We start from the raw sequence: 17,670 nt of genomic DNA on the forward strand, positions 1-17,670 counted from the left end.
AGAAAAAAACTGATACAGTTGGACTGTTCTACCTATACAATAAATGCTTAGCCCTGAACTTCATATCAAACTACAATTAAATCCAAGTTGCATTGTTTTCATTTCTCCATCCTTTTATCAAATGAAAAATTGGGAATATTTCATGCTTTATCTATACACATTCCCATGAAACTAAAATGTCATATTTGGAATAATACAGATTTAAGATTTTGGCTAGAATGTAAAATAAAGGAAATGTGTTCAAACAGTGTGCAATGTGTGCACCATATTTTTAAAGATAGACCATCCAAAGGTTCTGTAGGCTACCATATCATGGAAGCCTCTTAATGACCTGGACTGTCTTTTCCTGGTAATACAAAAACTGTGTGCACATTGTGAAGGCCAATTTAAACATTTTCAAGTATCTCATTTCTTAATAGTGAATACAGTTCCGCTGCAGTATATGCATCCAGAGGAGCATTCCAACCATTTTCATCCATAAGGAGAAAAACAGTTTCATCACAGGGGAACTGCCCTTTTGGGGTGCACTCCTCCTCCAACCTCCTCTTGTCCTCTGCTGTTCCATACAGTTGTTGCATGCAGAACATGAGAAGGGGTGTCCTCCGTGCATCCCATGGGCAGGCCTAGGTCTTATTCGGTGTGTATTTGATGTTCTTACAACCTCATCAAGTTCATCCTGCATGACAATAAATATTCAATTAAAGTGGTTGCAGTCAGGAACACTACTAAAAATGGATAGTGTATCTTAACAATCCCTAGACTGATATGAAATGGAAAAACCAGGGTACTAATGTCACACTGGGTTTTTGGACTTTGTCTGACATCAGCAAAATGTTTGAAGACACTGCTACTAGGAGGTGCTATGGGATTATTTCCACCTGTTGAAAGTAAATTCTGGGTGCACACCTAGACAGTGTGATGGGCCTGTAACTGTGATAGGCAGAGATGATCTGACATGCGCTACTTTTTCACGTAATATTACGACCTTTTCTCATAAAATTACAACTTTAATCTCGTAATATTACAACTTTATTCTCGTAATTTAAAAATAATAACAATACAAATTTGAATCTGTGTGGCCTTAATACTCCGTTGTATATTTCTCATTAAACATCATGTGAGTAAAGATTTTAAGTATTAGACAGTGACGTCACTCAAACAGCACAGGTGTTAAAATAATTCATCAATGAACTCCTGATATAGTGGAAATCTGTCCTGAACGTACATCTGCCGTTTGCAGTGTGGCGCTTGCCTTCTGGGAAATGTAGTTCCATATCCGCCCCCAATGTTCTTTCAACATTTCAGTGACGTTTATGCAACGTGATATGCGCTGGAAATATCTGTTTAACAACAACTTCCGCTCCTTCTCTGCTGCGGAATGAGAAGAGAAACGTTTATCGAAGGTTCAGTAAGGTTTCCGGGAACGTTTCCCTCGGTTCACAGCGCGGAGAAACTTCAATGGAGCATGATCATGGAGACAGTTTGGACTGGTCGATGGAGCGACGAGTGGAAGGTTTGGTGAACAAACATATGGCGGACATCGCTGTGGAGAGCCTCCAGCAGAGGCTGACCGCCGTGTCCGATGAGATGCACAGTCTGGTCGAACACGTCTCCAGACGCTCAGGTGAGGAGTTCAGAGACGAGTCGCGGAGAGGGGACGTTAGCCTGGGCGTGGAGCCGCAACTCTTCTCAGCCTGCAGCTCGGGATCCGCTGACAAGTTGATCTCCGCCCCAGCCACAGGTAGACCCCGTCCACCACGAACCAGTTCTGACACTGGACAGCTACTGGTCCTGATGGTCCGGGAACAGTCATAACACAGTTAATTACGCGCCTTTATGAAAGTTAACTTAATGTAATATTACAAATACTTAATTTCAAAACACTATTTCGTCTCTAAATCCATTGTTTGTCAGTGTCTGTTTATGACTGGAATGCCATCAAAACCAATATTGAATAAATAAATTAGGTAATGAATGTAGAAATATATAAATACATAAATTAATAAATGCATAGATAATAAATAGCTTTTTATTTAGTTCAGGGGACTTTTATTTTCTATGTCCACATTTATTTATTGCTAGAGACTTTTATTTTCTAATCCCATATTAAAATAAAAGGAGCTGGGAAATAAATAAAGTGACAATGATTATCTCTTTACAATGGCACAGTGGGTTGGAGGTATTAGGCAGCAAGTGAGCCCTAATACAGTGCAACAATGGTTCAGGAATGGTTTGAGGAGCACAACAATGAGTTCAAGGTGTTGACTTGGCCTCCACATTCCCCAGATCTCAATCCAATTGAGCATCTGTGGGATGTGCTGGACAAACAAGTCTGATCCATGGAGGCCCCACCTCGCAACCTGCAGGAGTTAAAGGATCTGCTGCTAAAGTCTTGGTGCCAGATACCTTCAGAGGTCTAGTGGAGTTCATGCCTTGACGGGTCAGAGCTGTTTTGGCGGCAAAAGGGGGACCGACACAATATTAGGCAGGTAGTCATAATGTTATGGCTGATCGGTGTGTAGATTCAAGGATAAAACATGTTATTTAAATCACTCTTCCTCTTTTTGGGCTGTGTTCTAATGGATTTGATCATTTTATAGCCCTAATGACTTCATGATATTTTAGTTACATTAAACTTCATTCAGTTCTACACAACTTGTGCTCTGTGTCATGTCATCAACTATCCATTCTCCAGGCGACGCATCTATCATACAAATATCTTGACATCAAAAAATATACTTCAGTAGGTTATCCATGGCACTAGCCCGTTTGTTTGCCTAACTTGAACCATGAGCTTCACAATGACTTCATTCTGTCACAATAACTTTCGCTCCATCTCTTTCTCTCAAGAAACTGCAGCTCAGCGGAAGATCATCGCCCTGCTGGTAGAGATCAAAGACGAGCAGCAGAGGCAGTGGGCAGTGCTCAGGGATCTTCAGGCCCGACTGCAGGGTCAGACTGGATATGAGGAGGAGGATGTGGAGGCTCTGGATATGGATCTCCCCTTGAGGACCCTAGAGCAGCTGGATGAGATGGAGAGACGGCTGGAGGAGCCGGGGATACAGAAGAAAATGGTAGAATGAATGGTGCCATTCAGTAGCTTGAGTTTCTTGCTGTGCAAACGCTCAGTGCTTGATGAATCTGATATTGATCTCTTGTCTAAATTCAAGGTGTCTTTCCTGTCCCGGATGGGCGGGGCTACGATCGATGATGCAGTGAGACGTCTCATGCAAGCTGTGCTTTCATTCGCTGTGGGTTCTGAGCTAAACTGGGTGGGCCGTGGACAGAAGAGGAGCTTCAGGAACACTCGCCTCCAAGGGGTCCTCTTCCGTCAGTAGGATATGCTATGTGAAGCTAACAGTTGTTAGATAGGATAAACTTTATTGATTTCACAGAGGGAGAATGAAGTGCAGCATCAGCAAAAGGAGGCATAAGAACTAATGGATCAGATATATATATATATATGTGTGTGTATGTATATGTATATGTATATGTATATATTTATATATATATATATGTGTGTGTGTATGTATATGTATATTTATATATATATATATATATATATATATGTGTATATGTATGTATATATATATATATATAATGTCAAATACATGAGCTCAGATATGAACTGACAAAACTGTCATACACTGTTGACAGATATTTAACAAACAACCAGCTTTGTCAAATGAAGCTGAGTGAAAGTTCAGTCAAGAGGACTGTCTCCTTCTCAATTTCCTAAGCTCTCCGAGCTCATTCTTGTTCTCATCCAGTCACAACTTGACACACTGGCATTCAGCTAATCACTTGTGAAACTCATTACATTAACACATGAGTACCCAGTAGTCATTACTACATTGCATAAAGAGTGAAACTTGGTTGTAGATGCTGTAAACTCGTGTGGCGATGTTTTGGTTTTTCTAGACTTGGTAACTTAGATGTGATCAGCCACAGAGATGTAATGTTGATGGTGACCAGAGTATAATTGTAAACATTTGAAAAACTAAACATAGAAGACATTATACGGATATAAGGTGACTATAAGTGACAAATCTACATCTATCGTCAACATATATACATCTATGGTAGTGTATGCTTCAGATGTATGACACTGAATGAAAATAGATTTTCTTTCTTTTCCATTGAGTGAACTGAATGTAAGTTTTTATAGTAAAATTAAATTCTCCTGGGTTGACATAAACCTGATTATACAGATGCAATTTGGAGAATGCACTACTTTTGTAAACAACACCTGATCTATTGTTATTTTTTTTATATTTGTTTATTTCTGTGCTTTATTATAACTACGGGATGTGACGTATGCGTTTTCACCAGCACAGGCTTCATCAACCAATCGCTGTGGTTCCTCCAAGTAAGCTCGTCCATGAAAATTGACGTCAGCTATCGCAACGGAGTTGCACTCTTAGCTCAGGAGTTTTTGCTTTTCCTTAGTAAAAGTTGGTCTCCATGAGCTGTGTGTCACAGCTGCTGCTGCTGTCTGTGTTGGTGAGCAGTCACATCAGCAGCTAAACTACAATAACAAAATGTTGTTTTTGCTGTTTTCAGAACACGCTCTTGACCCTTTCACCTCAGGCTTCACCTCACATTATCATATTGTTTGAGTTGGTGTGGTCTGGACTGCAGTTAATTGAAATGAAAATGCTGTGCAAATGATCACATCCAGCCTCTCTTTTACCTCTCAGGGGCTCTGAAGCGGACACCGGTGGGTAAGGAGGCCACTCATCACCAGTACGCTGACGTGGTGAAGAAGTGGCTGCGGTTTGCCCCTTTCAGACAAGGAGGGAGCGGCCGTCGCTGCTGCAAACCTCCTGTGGAGTCTCCGGATTCTGAGGAAGTTGACAGTTTCAACCAGAGCTGCACACATTGACGTTTACCTCCCTCTTGAAAGCAGGGGTTTCCACCCCAGTACAAACTGTTCACATGTGAAGAAATCCACACTGCACATGAAATCTGCTGTTATGATAGAAATATTAGAGATACTTGCATACTGCACACTCTGTTGTTTTCCTTCCTCCACAGTGTTAATAGAGCAGATATGTATTTTAAATGAGCTGAGATGATAGTTTCATACACTCCAGTGAGCTGTGTCAGGGAAAGTAAACCTGACAACAGTGTGCCTTCACAAACTTCACTTCATAAAGTGAAACAAAAAATCATACCATCAACACACGAGTCATGGATCTTAATGGAGAGTAACCTGAGGCAGGTGTTTGAAAGGATCATATTCCAGCTGGATGTCACCTGGTGGGGGACAGGGGAAATCTTCTCACACCTCAACCCACAGCTGGGACCAAAGCTATATTACAACAGGTGGCATTTTTTTCCATTGAGTGAATTGAATGTAAGTTTTTATAGTAAAATTAAATTCTCCCAGGTCAACACAAACCTTATCATACAGATGCATTTTGGAATGCACAACTTTAGTAAACAGCACCTGATCTGTTATTATTTAATTTTTATTTGTTTATTTCTCCTTGTTTTTTTATTATTACTGCGGGATGTTGCGCATGCGTTTTCACCAGCACAGGCCGGACTTTCATCAACCAATCACTGCGGTTCCTCCAAGCAAGCTCATCCATGAAAATTAAGGTCAGCCATCGCAACAGAGTCGCACTTTTAGTTCAGGAGTTTTTGCTTTTCCTTAGTAAAAGTTGTTCTCAGCAGCTTTGTGAAGAGGATTTAGGAGAAAACTTTCTGTGACTTAGGAGAAGTCTTAGTGGTAAGATAAAATGGTGGGTCCTGGTCTTTGCTCGTTCACTCAGTGAACATCAGTCTCGGTTGTTTATAATGGACAGTGCAGTAACGTCTATATGATTCTCTGTGTACATGTTGGTTTTGTTTCACATTTTTTACATCAACACTGTTTCTGTTTACTTATTGGCTAGAGCAGCTTTGTAACTCTACTGAGGGAGAGAATCTGCACAGTGGGTGTTCACAGTTTGTCCTGTAGGGGTGATGTTATCACAGCATTTGCCTTAACATTTGACGGCCCTCTGGCTCATTGAGTCATATTTACAATCACATCAGTAACATCAAACTGTATATGCAGTTTTTCACTCAGATGAATGATTCCTGGGAGACATGTCTCCATGACAACAAACACAACATGCCCAAATTAAACACTGGTGGGATTTTTATGCTCAATGGACTATTCTATATTTTGTTTCTACATTGATAAAATTATTTCTGTTGCATAGCAGTTAATTTTTAATGAGTAAAAGTCAATGTAAATATGGACATGTCATTACATTCCCTGTGTCATGTTCATCATGTTGTCAGAAGTTTCCTACAAATCTTACCTTTGCTGTTATAATATCATTAGTAACTTTCTAACTAAAGAAAATTTATAATTTGTGTATTATATGTATTATTCACAGTGGAGATGTATAACTGCAGTATGTTTTTTGATGTAATGTTTTAAGAACACATGAAATAACCAGTTTGTAATCTGGTTATACAGATTATACAGAGAATTCAGGAAGTATTCAGACCCCTTCACTTTATTCACGTCGTAATTTTCTATTCAGACACTTAGCTGAAGGGTATGTGTATGTATATGTGTATGTGTATACAGAAGTGTGATTAATTAAAGGAAACCCCTGAACAATGAGTGGAGAAAAAGGATGACAGTGTCTTCATCAACAGGTAACAGGGGTCACTGATGGTCTGATGAGGATGAAGATAATCATCAGCTGAATCATCTGCTGTGACCTTCACAGTCACCTGATCTCAGTCCAGTTGAACCATGGGAGATGTTAGAGCAATGTGTTAATAGAGGTGTTAACAAAGTCCACAGCTCCATGACTGGAGTCAGAGTATAGATCTTCCAGGTAAAATATTACTTCAATACAAGTGAAAGTTGTTCAGTCAGATTTTTATTTGATTACTGGAGTACTTTAAAAATACTAAGGGATTCAAAAGTACATTTTTTATTTCTACTTGTTGTATTGTTCCACATTTACAGAATTTAATGACTCTGAAACAACCTACTGAATGACCTGACTGTACAACCTGTAGAGTAAAAGGCTGGTAGAATGGACTTTAGTCAGTAAGGCCAACTCAAATCCATAAGAAATCTATAAATATAAAGAATAAAGCATATAAATAAAGTCATCTGACCAGCCACAGCATAAAAACAGTAACTACTACAAGCTGCCTGTTTAAAAATTTATCTGGAATTAAACAAACATTACTTTGACATTTCTTTTGAAGAAGAATGGAGTTCATCCTCCAGTAGAGTTCAGAGACTTGGAGGTGAAGTTGTTCTGGAGGACTACACCTGACTGAGAGTCTACTGAAACAGGATTTGACTTAATCTTTAATGAAATAATTCAGTGTGAATCTGAATTTAAATGATTCTGGTGGATGCAGCACTACAGTTTATAGACAGTGAGCATGATAACTATAACACTTCAGTTCTTCAGGTTAAATATTGTGGGCTATAATGTAGTTGTGTTAGTTTTGTGTAAAATACAGGTCTTTGTGATGAGTTTGAAGACTTGTATGTCCATCATATTCAAGTGTTTGGTTTTTAGCTGCAGTAAAATAACAGACACTTCCTCATTTCACAGACACACATACACACCCTGTTGGTAATGTCTGACTTCCTCTGTTCTCCTGTGATAGTAATGTGAGTTTAGTTTATAATGAAGAACAAATGAAAATAATTTAAATTTAAATGATTAAAAGACTGACACATTTTTTAAACTTAAAAACTCTAAATGTAAATATCATAAATATTTAACTGCGGCACCTACACTCACAGTACAAATGTTCTTTTTGCACTTTACTGATACAAACTACAACAACTTTGTTGTTATGTTATTGTGAGTAAGAGTCAGAGTACATACTGTAACGTCCCTCGTTAAACACACGATGAGACGTTGGCCAGTTGTCGCTGCAACTTTATTGTGCACAATAACACAGGCTACTGTGGGCTCTAGCCAACATAACACAAGAGCTGCCGTAACTTTTTCCCACTAGCCTCTCGTACATACCCTAACACACCGAGCGCCAAAAACAGGGACCAGAGAGAGGGACAACCCCTCCCGCTCTCAGCCAATTACAGATGTGCTATCTCCCACCAATCACTGTTACAAGTAGCTCACATGACGGACAGGCTTCACAGTGTCTAAGCTGACATGTTCACTGACAGTCTGGAAATATCAGTACTGTAACACAGTTAAACATTACCATGAACACAGTCTGTTACACTACCCCCCGTCTCAAAGTCCCTCGCCCCCAAGGGGGAAAAACAAAGTCAGCGGTGGCCTGCGATCTCTCCAAGGCCGTGCCCGAACTGGGGATGGGGGAAGAAGGCCCGGGGCAGAGCTCAAGGAAGGCACAGGGCAAAGGGGCAAAAGTTCAGCGGTGGGGGGGTCAGGTGTGACAACCGAGCTGGGAGGGGCATGGGGGGGTGTCAGAGCAGTGTTCAAAGTTTCTCGTGTCCCACACCCCAGAGCTGGTGGAGAGGCTGTACCCCGATAGGGGGCCAACCTATCTCAATTCAGGGCGACTCTCCTTCCCCTTGGTGGCAGCTGGACCCTATACACAACCTCACTAAGTCTCTCCAGGACCCAGCAAGGTCCCACCCATTCACTGTCCAGCTTTGGGCACCTGCCCTTCTTCCTCTGCGGGCTGTGCACCCAGACCAAATCCTTGGCCTTGAAATGCCGTCTTCTGGCCCGCACGTCGTAGTTCCTCTTTTGTTTTGCCCCTGCACTCCGTAGCTGTTCTGTGGCAAATTCGTGAGCGGACTCCAAGCGGTTCTGGAGCTTCCGGGCATAGTCGGGCCCAGGAGGGTCCCCCTGGGCGTCAGGTGGTTTACCCACCATCATCTCAGCCTGAGTCCGGATCTCCCTGCCAAGCATGAGAAGGGCGGGGGAGCAAGAGGTGGAGTCCTGTGCAGCGGCCTGGTACGCCATTAGCACAAGGGGCAAATGGGTATCCCAGTCCCAATGATGTTTAGCCGTCACAATGGCCAGCTGTTGTGCCAGCGTGCGGTTAAATCTCTCCACCAGGCCATCGCTCTGAGGGTGGAGGGGTGTGGTGTGGGTGCAAACACCCACGACCCCGAAGTGACCAGATCCTGGCGCTCCATGTACTGCCCGGAGCACCACCTCCCTCAGGGCCCTTGGCACCACCACCTGCCAACGTGTCTCTCCTGTAGCTGGTTCTTTCCACCCCTGCTGCAGCAGGCTTCATACATTGACCAGAGTCCTTTTGTGGCTGGAGAGCCCATTCCGACCTCCTCCCATGAGGGTCGGAACTGCATTGCCACCCACCTGAGTACTGGCCTGATGTCGACGTCGTCCTCCTGCTTGAGCCTCCACTCTGCTGGAACCACGGCTGTTAGTTCATGCTAAGCCAGCTGCCCTCCGGCCCTGCTGCCGCGCATTTCACCTCATTTTGCAGCTGTTAGGCCTCCTGTGCTTCTTTCCTCTCCCGCTGCCGCCACCCTCTCCAGCACCCGCCTGAGGGCCTTGAGAGCCGACTCAAAGGACCCACCATGAACAAGAATGTTGTCCAGGTACACAACACATTCTTGGCGGGGGACGCCAGCCAGTACCCTGTCCATCAGTCTCTCAAATGTGGCGGGTGCATTACAAAGGCCAAAAGGGAAGATCTTGAACTACCACAAGCCCCTGCTGGTGATGAAGGTGGTTTTGGGTCTGTCCTACGGGGCGAGGGGAACTTGCCAGTATCCGCTGCGCAGGTCCAGAGAAGAGAAGCAGGAAGACCCTGCCACTGTGTCCAGGGCCTCATTGATGCACGGGAGGGGGTACTCTGCCTGTTGCGCCACCCCCACCTGCATGTGCTGTGCTGCATCCCCGCCTGTGCAGGGTCGGGACACCACTGCATCGTCCCGATTATGCAGTCCCTGTCCCTTTTCCCTGTATCACGGGGGCATTGGGGCACTGCCGGACCTGATGGTCAAAAATCAAGCTGGAGGAGGGAGCCTACGAACGTGAGAATTACGGCGCTGCTGAGGCTGGGGGAGCGGCGGAGCACAGAGAGCGGGTGAGAGAGATGACTGTCAAAATGGCTGCCGAGGCCGGCTTTGGCTGCTCTAGCCGCTGGGACAAGCTGTCCACATCCCCAGCAGATCCTTGAGCATGGTCTGGCCTGCCGCTCCTCCCAAAGTGAGGCAGCGAGCGCAAGCTGCGTGAGTTCCTTAGAGCATCACCAGTAAGGCACATTGCTAGCTGGAGGGCTTTCACTTCAATGGACCACTTGCTGGCCTGGGCTAACAGTTCAAACTAGGCGTGAAATGCCTCCCAGTCAGCCTTGCCATCATACCTTGGAGTCTTTACTGAGGGCGGTCCCAGTTCACAGTGTGGCTTGATAACTGTAATCCTGGTGGCCGCTGTTTCCTCACAGTTGTCCCAGCGGCTAGAGCAGCCAAAGCCGGCCTCGGCAGCCATTTTGACAGTCATCTCTCTCACCCGCTCTCTGTGCTCCGCCGCTCCCCCAGCCTCAGCAGCGCCGTAATTCTCACGTTCGTAGGCTCCCTCCTCCAGCTTGATTTTTGACCAACCTCCCTGCAGCATATTTCGCACCACAGAGCAGACACAGCGGTCCTCTGTTAGCTCGTTGTGGACGAGATGGCGGAAACCTTGTAGGCGATGCTTTTACTTCTAACACCAATGTAACGTCCCTCGTTAAACAGACGATGAGACGTTGGCCAGTTGTCGCTGCAACTTTATTGAGCACAATAACACAGGCTACTGTGGGCCGTAGCCAACGCCAACATAACACAAGAGCTGCCGTAACTTTTTCCCACTAGCCTCTCGTACATACCCTAACACACCGAGCGCCAAAAACAGGGACCAGAGAGAGGGACAACCCCCCCAGCCAATTACAGGTGTGCTATCTCCGCCGATTACAGTTACAGGTAGCTCACATGACGGACAGGCTTCACAGTGTCTAAGCTGACACAACATGTTCACTGACAGTTTGGAAATATCAGTACTGTAACTCAACAGACTTATGACTGAACTAAACTATCGTTTCTTACAGAAACAATCATAACAGTTAAACATTACCATGAACACAGTCCTTTACAATACCTTCATTCACCTGTAATGATGTTATTTACTTTATGGACAACTTGGATACTTCAGATATTGTTAACCTTGTTATTATTTTGGGTAAATATTATTTTCATTCTTGCAAGTGGAATGGCAGTACTCCCTCTTATAATGGTTTTATTTAGTTTTTCAAATCCATGAAGTTCACGGAGAAAATGAATAGAAAGGCCACAAAAATGTTTAAGTCTATATCTCAATCATGCTATTTTAATATTTGTTTATTTGCTCTCTTGTGCTTTGCGTCTCCTTAACTTATTTTTTATTTACTTCCCGATATTTATTTTGTTCTAATTTATCTTTCTCTTTATTTTTGATTGTACTATAGCCTATTACCATTTCCAGAGTAACGTCAGCTACTTTTGTGTTGTTGTTGCTATGAACTGGGATCCAGGACCTATAACAGTTTCCTGGTCTGGACATGTGACCTGAAAGTTAATTCAGAGTTTGTTTTGTTCCTTTGCTGCAGGAGCATCAAGTGTAGGTTAGAAGAAAAACTCCGGAAATAGCAGGATTCCCCCTTTAAGTTAAAAGCCCCCAATATTATCAGTACTAATAATTTCAGTATCATAATAACGTTAATAATACATTCATATTAATAGTAAATACGTTGTTATGAAGAGGTCTATGTCTGGTAAACTGTACAGAAACTCAGCTCACCTGTAACTCATATATTTATTGTAATGTATGTTTTATTTTGAAAAACACAAACGGAAGTGCTTACTTGTTGTGGTTGACTTCACACACAGAGAACAAAGCAGTTCTCAGCTCCTTGTAGAGTTGAGGACCATGGACGGAGCCGGCGCGGGACGGACCCTGTTCTTTGGATTTATTCACCCTAAAATATAAAAATATTGATTATTGATTTTCAGAACTCAAAAGAAGAAAAGCTAACGTTCACATGGAGCTATAATGATTTGTACATCTGCAGTCTCTGGTCCGAGTAGCGGAGTTTTCTTCTGCCGAACTGGACTAACACACACTCTGTAACAGGTAGGTGTGTTAAAGTTAGCTGTTAGCTTTGTCTTACACTGGTGACACCGTGTCTCTGTCCTCTGTGTCTCACCTCCACTAACTCTACTATGACTCTGTATCTGTGTTAAGACAAACCCTCAGTGTTTGTGTTGCTGTTTGTTTTACCGGCACTAACAGCTCCACAATGAGACGAATCCTGCGGGACGTGTTGTACGAGTCAACCTGTTGGCTGACGTCAGGGTTAACCTGCACACACACAGTCACATACAATCACACACACAGTTAGTGTGTAACAGCCCGCACACATTTCACAGTGTAGACTGTCTGTTGTTGTTGAGACCATAATCTGTGATTTAAAGGACAGTGTTTTCACTCACCCTTTGTTTTATTTGAAGAGTTGGTCCATTAGAAGATATGTTATTTGATTATTAAGTTATGTTATATAAGTTATTTGTGGTTTTAAGAACCAAAAACCATCTCAGTGTAGTTTTACATCTCCTCTCTCAGGCATCTCTCTGGAGCTCTAGTAACAACAGGTCAGTGAGGCTCAGTTTTCTGAGTGATCTAATAGAAATCACAAAGTCAGAAGTCCTGACAGCTTGTTTTAACCAAGCATCAATCTCCAGGGCTGAACAATGAAGGCAACACTGAAGTATCAGAAACTGCAGTTCTTCTAATGACCACTAGAGTCTAGCTCCAAAAGTAAGTCAATCCCCATCGACTCCCATCTTGAAATGTTCAACTTTGCAGCAGAAATAAACATGTTTACAGCCTGGTACAAAAACACAATTTTGGTCTTTATAGCTAATTTCCTCATTCATTACAACTGTTCATATATAACTCACCTGTTTACTTTTTATAAAGGCTTAAAGTTATGCATAATTGTGGCTGTGGCATCTTTGAGTGACAGGTGGGCGAGCGCACGTTTGCCACAAGACAGTATGCACCAAAGTCTCAGCTCCACACATGCCCCTCCTCTTTGACCATTTTTGGATTAGCTGGGAGTTGGGGGCAGAGTCAGACACTGCCAAGATGGCAACAGTGGAGCAGCGCACTCTGAGCTTCAAAATGGCTCTTCAGAAACCTGTGGGTGAGGTCACAGAGGTGACGTCCACCTTTATTTACAGTCAATGGTTTTAAGATTCAGTTTCTGAATACATGCTGTGTGCATTTCTCTGTGGACTGAGCGCTTTGATACTTTCACCTTATTAATATAGAATCTAGACCTACTTTATAATCAAACAACACATGGGCATCTACCTTTATACTATATGGGATCTTTAATGTTTTTTGTAAATCTGTAAGTTTGATCTTGTGGTGCAACTCAAACCACACAACAGGTAGAAATATGTGTGGTTTAACGCATGTGAATACACTCAAGTGTGTTCCTGTACCACACAGTCCAGACCAGAACTGACCAGTTTGAGCCTTATTAAACAGATTTCTACACTGACTCTGGTGGGTACTGTAACACTGGGATTTTATTATGACATTACAACAGTATGTGTTGTGTGTTGAGAGGTTACATAACTCTTCAAACAGAGCCCATGTTGAGTTGTGACGAATGCAGACAGCCTCTTATTAGAGCTGTACTATAAGGAGCTGCCGACAGGGATAATGATCCAGATTAGAGAGAATAAAGTGAATTTATACTTTAGTGTTATTGTTGAATGGAGGGATCAGCTACAATAAACTGAGTCATCTTGGGAAGGAAACACTCAGATGTTATGATCTCTCTCTCTCTCTCTCGCTCTCTCTCTGTGGCCTGGAGCATCAGCTGAGGCCTCAACTCACAGCCTGGTGTGTCTTCTGTTGTTTGTATGTTAATAAGACTGGTGTTTAAAGACTCTCAGACCTCACCTATTATCACCTACGCATGTGTGTTTTTGTGTGTGTGTGTGTGTGTGGGAGAAACCTAATAAAGAGCCAAAGTATTCGCTGGTACCGGCCAAGACCCTGGTTTTCCAATCTCCTCAGAAATCTGCTAATGTGCTTAGTGCTCAGTGTCAGGACTGAGGCAGACTAGTCCTGGTGTCTGTCTCAAACCAAGTAGTGGAAGACAAGAGTGTGGTCTCCCCCGTCCCAGGATGTATTCCAACTGGGAGCTCCTGTTTCGACTATAACAGCTGCTGTCATGACGTCCTAGGACAGGTTAATGTTATCAGTAACATGGTGCTTTTCCGTCTATGACAGTCACCATTGTTGGAAGAGGACAGGTGAAACACATTTAGTTAACAATGGTTAAGCTCCATCAAATGTCCCAGTCAGTCATGTAATGAGCCTGGCTGTTCAATATAGGGTCTTGGAACGAGCACTCCATCCACTGCAGCAGTTATAAGTTATTGAAACAGCAGGTTTAATAGAGTGAAACAATGGGTCATATTGTAAAGTGCTGTAAACTACAGTAAATTGCTACTAACAGCAGTAAACTACACTAAACTACCATAAACTGCTGTAAACTACAGTTAACTACTGTAAACTGCTGTAATCTACTGATCTAAACTAACTCACATATGAAGTGAGTCACAACTGTTGAGAAAGGCTGGATCTTTAGTTATCAGCCATGTTGCTGATGTCAGTAGGATTTTGGATAAAGTCATCTGAAGTTCTGCTTTCACTTCAGCTGTCTACGCCACAGATATTTTCACCGAGCAGGATAACGGGAGCTTATTGTCTAATTCACAGCTCTTTAGGTTCCCTGGCCAAGTACGTCATAAATAGTCATCGGTACTGAGAGTTTCCAGTAATGACTTTCTGCTTAAACAGACAGTAACACTGCTTTTTGTGGCTGTGATGTTCCATAGGTGATAATATCAGGGTAACAACAGTTTTTTAGAGTAACAATAAACACTTTACAATAATAAATGGTTGTTACAATCCACTGTTTTTCACATTCAGTGGAATCCTCACATCTTTCTGTCCGAGCACAAACGTATTTAATGATTCACTCTGGTTGAGACGCAGTGTTTGATTTTTTTTATCAATGTTCATTACAAAGAATCACAGATAACATTAGACCAGTGTTCACACAGTGGTTTTGATTCACAAGGTCCTGATTCGATTCAACAGGGATTTAGTCAGATTTGTTTTCAGTTAAACCAGTTTTATTTGGATATGAACAAGATCCTCAGAGAACTAAATTGTTCCTCTGACCTGGTGAATTATTAAAGATATTAATGTTCACATTAAGAATAGACCCAAAGCAGTTACATTAATATCCTTTTTAATTTAACATGACCAACATTTTAGACACATCTCAAGAAATAACAGGTTGGTAGCTAATGTGTGTTGCTATTGTACCCGCACCAGCTACACTGTGAACCTGTGAACCACATAGCTTCTTCCTCTGTCAACTTCTTCTTGAATGTGGCTTCGCTTTTGTCCAGCTCTTCACTGTCTTTGTAGATTTTAAATACCACATGCAGCCAAACATCTGTCTTCAGACCTGCACCTTCAGTGGAGCAGTGTCTGCCATGGATTTGTCTGTCACATCACCAGATCTCGTTGAGTGAGAAGATTTCTCTAAAGTGGTTTGAGTCTCTGTTCACTTAATTTTTAGTTTGACTGAGGAAGGTATGTACAGTTTTACTGTTGTGAAATATTACAGCATGTGTTCACCTTCATAAATTAATATATGGATTGGATAGATTGTGCCCAGCCCCAACTATAAACTATGTTTTATACCACAGAACCATTTTAATACCAGAGAACCAGCTTATACCAGAACCAGTCTTCAACCCAGAGATCCTTAGATTGAAGACAGTATCTTGGAAAAACTGCAAAGAAATACAGTCTAGTACAGTTTATTACAGCAGGGTGAAAATTGTTGGCCTAACTTTAGCTAAACTAGATTAAAAGTCTAGGGCTGCAGTCGAAAAGTCAAAATAATCTCCTCTCTAACCACTCCTCCAACTCAATGGAAAATGTCATGAAAGTCAAGGAAAGATGTGGAGGATTCATAAGGCCTTAGGAAAACAATCTGACTGCACTTACACTAGGATTTAAAAACATTTTTTTTATCTTTAACACATGGACATTCTTTCATAACCACAAAAACAAAGTAAACAGGATTGAAATGTTGAAATACAAAAACATGAAAGTAAAATACAAGAAGAGAAAGTTGAGCCATTAAAATGATAATTAAATAGAAATAAGGAACTGAGCAAGAGGCCAGAATAAGTTATATTCAGACATAAGTATATAGTTTCCTGCGCTTTAACATTTTTATACATTTGTTAAGTAGAGAAAATTCATTATTAGCCATTAGTCATTGTGCATTCCACAATGGGAGAGGAGTTAGTGAAATAACATTTAAGTATAACCTGTAGTATTTTGTCATGGTGATGATATTGTTAACTATAAATTCAATCTGCTTGTTCTTCATGACGACTCCTGACTGGATATAAAGAGGATAAATCTATATTTATGGATTTGGGTTTCAGTCGATCAGACAAGGATTTCCAGTTGTGCATCGATTCACAAACATAAAACAGCTGCTCTGTTGTTTCTACATTTATGTGGGTCGGCTGTGGTGAAACTACAATGGTGCTTCATTTTAAATGTTGCCACAGCAAGGAATTGTGGGACGGCATTTCTCCTTTCCTTTCCTAAAGGAAGGTTCAGTGTTTCCTCTGCTAAAGGAGATAAGATAGGAAGCACTGAAGCTCCTTTCCTCCTCATGTAGAGAAGTGGAGCAGCTGTGATTATGGTGCTGCTCAGAGACTTCAGCTCATTTCATCAGTTTGAACCTTCATAAGAAAAAATACTTTTTGACCACAGCCTTGGTGCTAAACTAATCTGCACTCAACTGCATCACATGTCCCTCAAAGACTGTGCACAGCTCCTCATATCACCACCTCACTGATGCTCCTCCTCCTCTTAGTTACTGAGTGAATGCAGCAAAACGGTTACTTAAGGCAAAATGAAATATAATTCAGTAGATTTCTCCTACACAACAACACATGGTATACAAAACACAGAGTAGAGTGTGGGTTTGTCTGTGTCTGACACATGCAGAATATCTCCATTTGTCCAACAGTGACACTGCTGCTGTCACAACACAGCACCTTCAACAAACAGGTCATAAAGCTTTATTCATTCACCTGTTCAACTTCACACCTACACCTACACACACACACACACACTCACACTCACACACACACTCACACTCACACACACATACACTGACCTACACTCATTCTAGTAGAATACAGTGGAGTTGTTTGAATTGTCTAAGACATGTTAAAGTCTCCCACTCTGTCAGTGTCTGAAAGAACCTAGAAAGTTATTATTGCATGTAAAGATTACTGTGTGTGTGTGTGTGTGTGTGTGTGTGTGTGTGTGTGTGTGTGTGTGTGTGTGTGTGTGTGTGTGTGTGTTTCCACAGTGTGGCTACAGAGAACTTCCTCTCTGTGTGTGTGGTTGATTTTCCATGGAATGAAACTCAGCCCTGAGTGTAGGTACACACACACACACACACACACACACACCCAGTCAGTGGGAGGGGAACTGGAATGTGTGTGACACACTTTGTGAGCTAAACATAGGTGTTTTGTGTGAGGAGGAGCTAAATGGCTGCCATCCTCCGTCC

The 17,670-nt window shown here is 42.3% G+C and overlaps 2 protein-coding genes across 4 annotated transcripts in view; both read left to right on the forward strand.

The window, feature by feature from the left end:
- Positions 1 to 1,084: 1,084 nt before the first annotated feature.
- Positions 1,085 to 6,628, forward strand: LOC130180973 (uncharacterized). Of its 2 annotated transcripts, none has more exons than XM_056394666.1 (4): positions 1,085 to 1,741; positions 2,851 to 3,074; positions 3,171 to 3,330; positions 4,701 to 6,628. In XM_056394666.1, exons 1-4 carry the CDS (start codon positions 1,459 to 1,461, stop codon positions 4,883 to 4,885), a joined length of 852 nt encoding a protein of 283 aa, XP_056250641.1. In that variant the 5' UTR covers positions 1,085 to 1,458; the 3' UTR covers positions 4,886 to 6,628. The 2 variants fall into 2 exon arrangements, with proteins under 2 accessions (XP_056250641.1, XP_056250642.1); XM_056394667.1 differs by having other exon boundaries at positions 3,171 to 3,334; positions 4,701 to 4,875.
- Positions 6,629 to 11,854: 5,226 nt separating this feature from the next.
- The window catches only part of LOC130181484 (ras and Rab interactor 2-like), a 40,011-nt gene continuing 34,195 nt past the window's right edge, over positions 11,855 to 17,670 (forward strand). For both annotated transcript variants that reach the window (XM_056395732.1, XM_056395733.1), the window contains exon 1: positions 11,855 to 12,098. The gene's annotated coding sequence lies outside the window, so the exon portion shown is untranslated. The remainder of the gene's footprint in view (positions 12,099 to 17,670) is intronic.

The sequence above is a fragment of the Seriola aureovittata genome, chromosome 14, assembly GCF_021018895.1.
Source record: "Seriola aureovittata isolate HTS-2021-v1 ecotype China chromosome 14, ASM2101889v1, whole genome shotgun sequence".
Lineage (NCBI taxonomy): Eukaryota > Metazoa > Chordata > Actinopteri > Carangiformes > Carangidae > Seriola > Seriola aureovittata.

Bases quoted from the DNA above. Each gene is read 5' to 3' on its own strand.
- LOC130180973 (XM_056394666.1), top strand. From the start codon at position 1,459: ATGGAGCATGATCATGGAGACAGTTTGGACTGGTCGATGGAGCGACGA. The intron at 1,742-2,850 runs GTAGACCCCGTC...CTTTCTCTCAAG, and splicing joins GATCTCCGCCCCAGCCACAG to AAACTGCAGCTCAGCGGAAG. The intron at 3,331-4,700 runs GTCAGTAGGATA...TTTACCTCTCAG, and splicing joins CCTCCAAGGGGTCCTCTTCC to GGGCTCTGAAGCGGACACCG.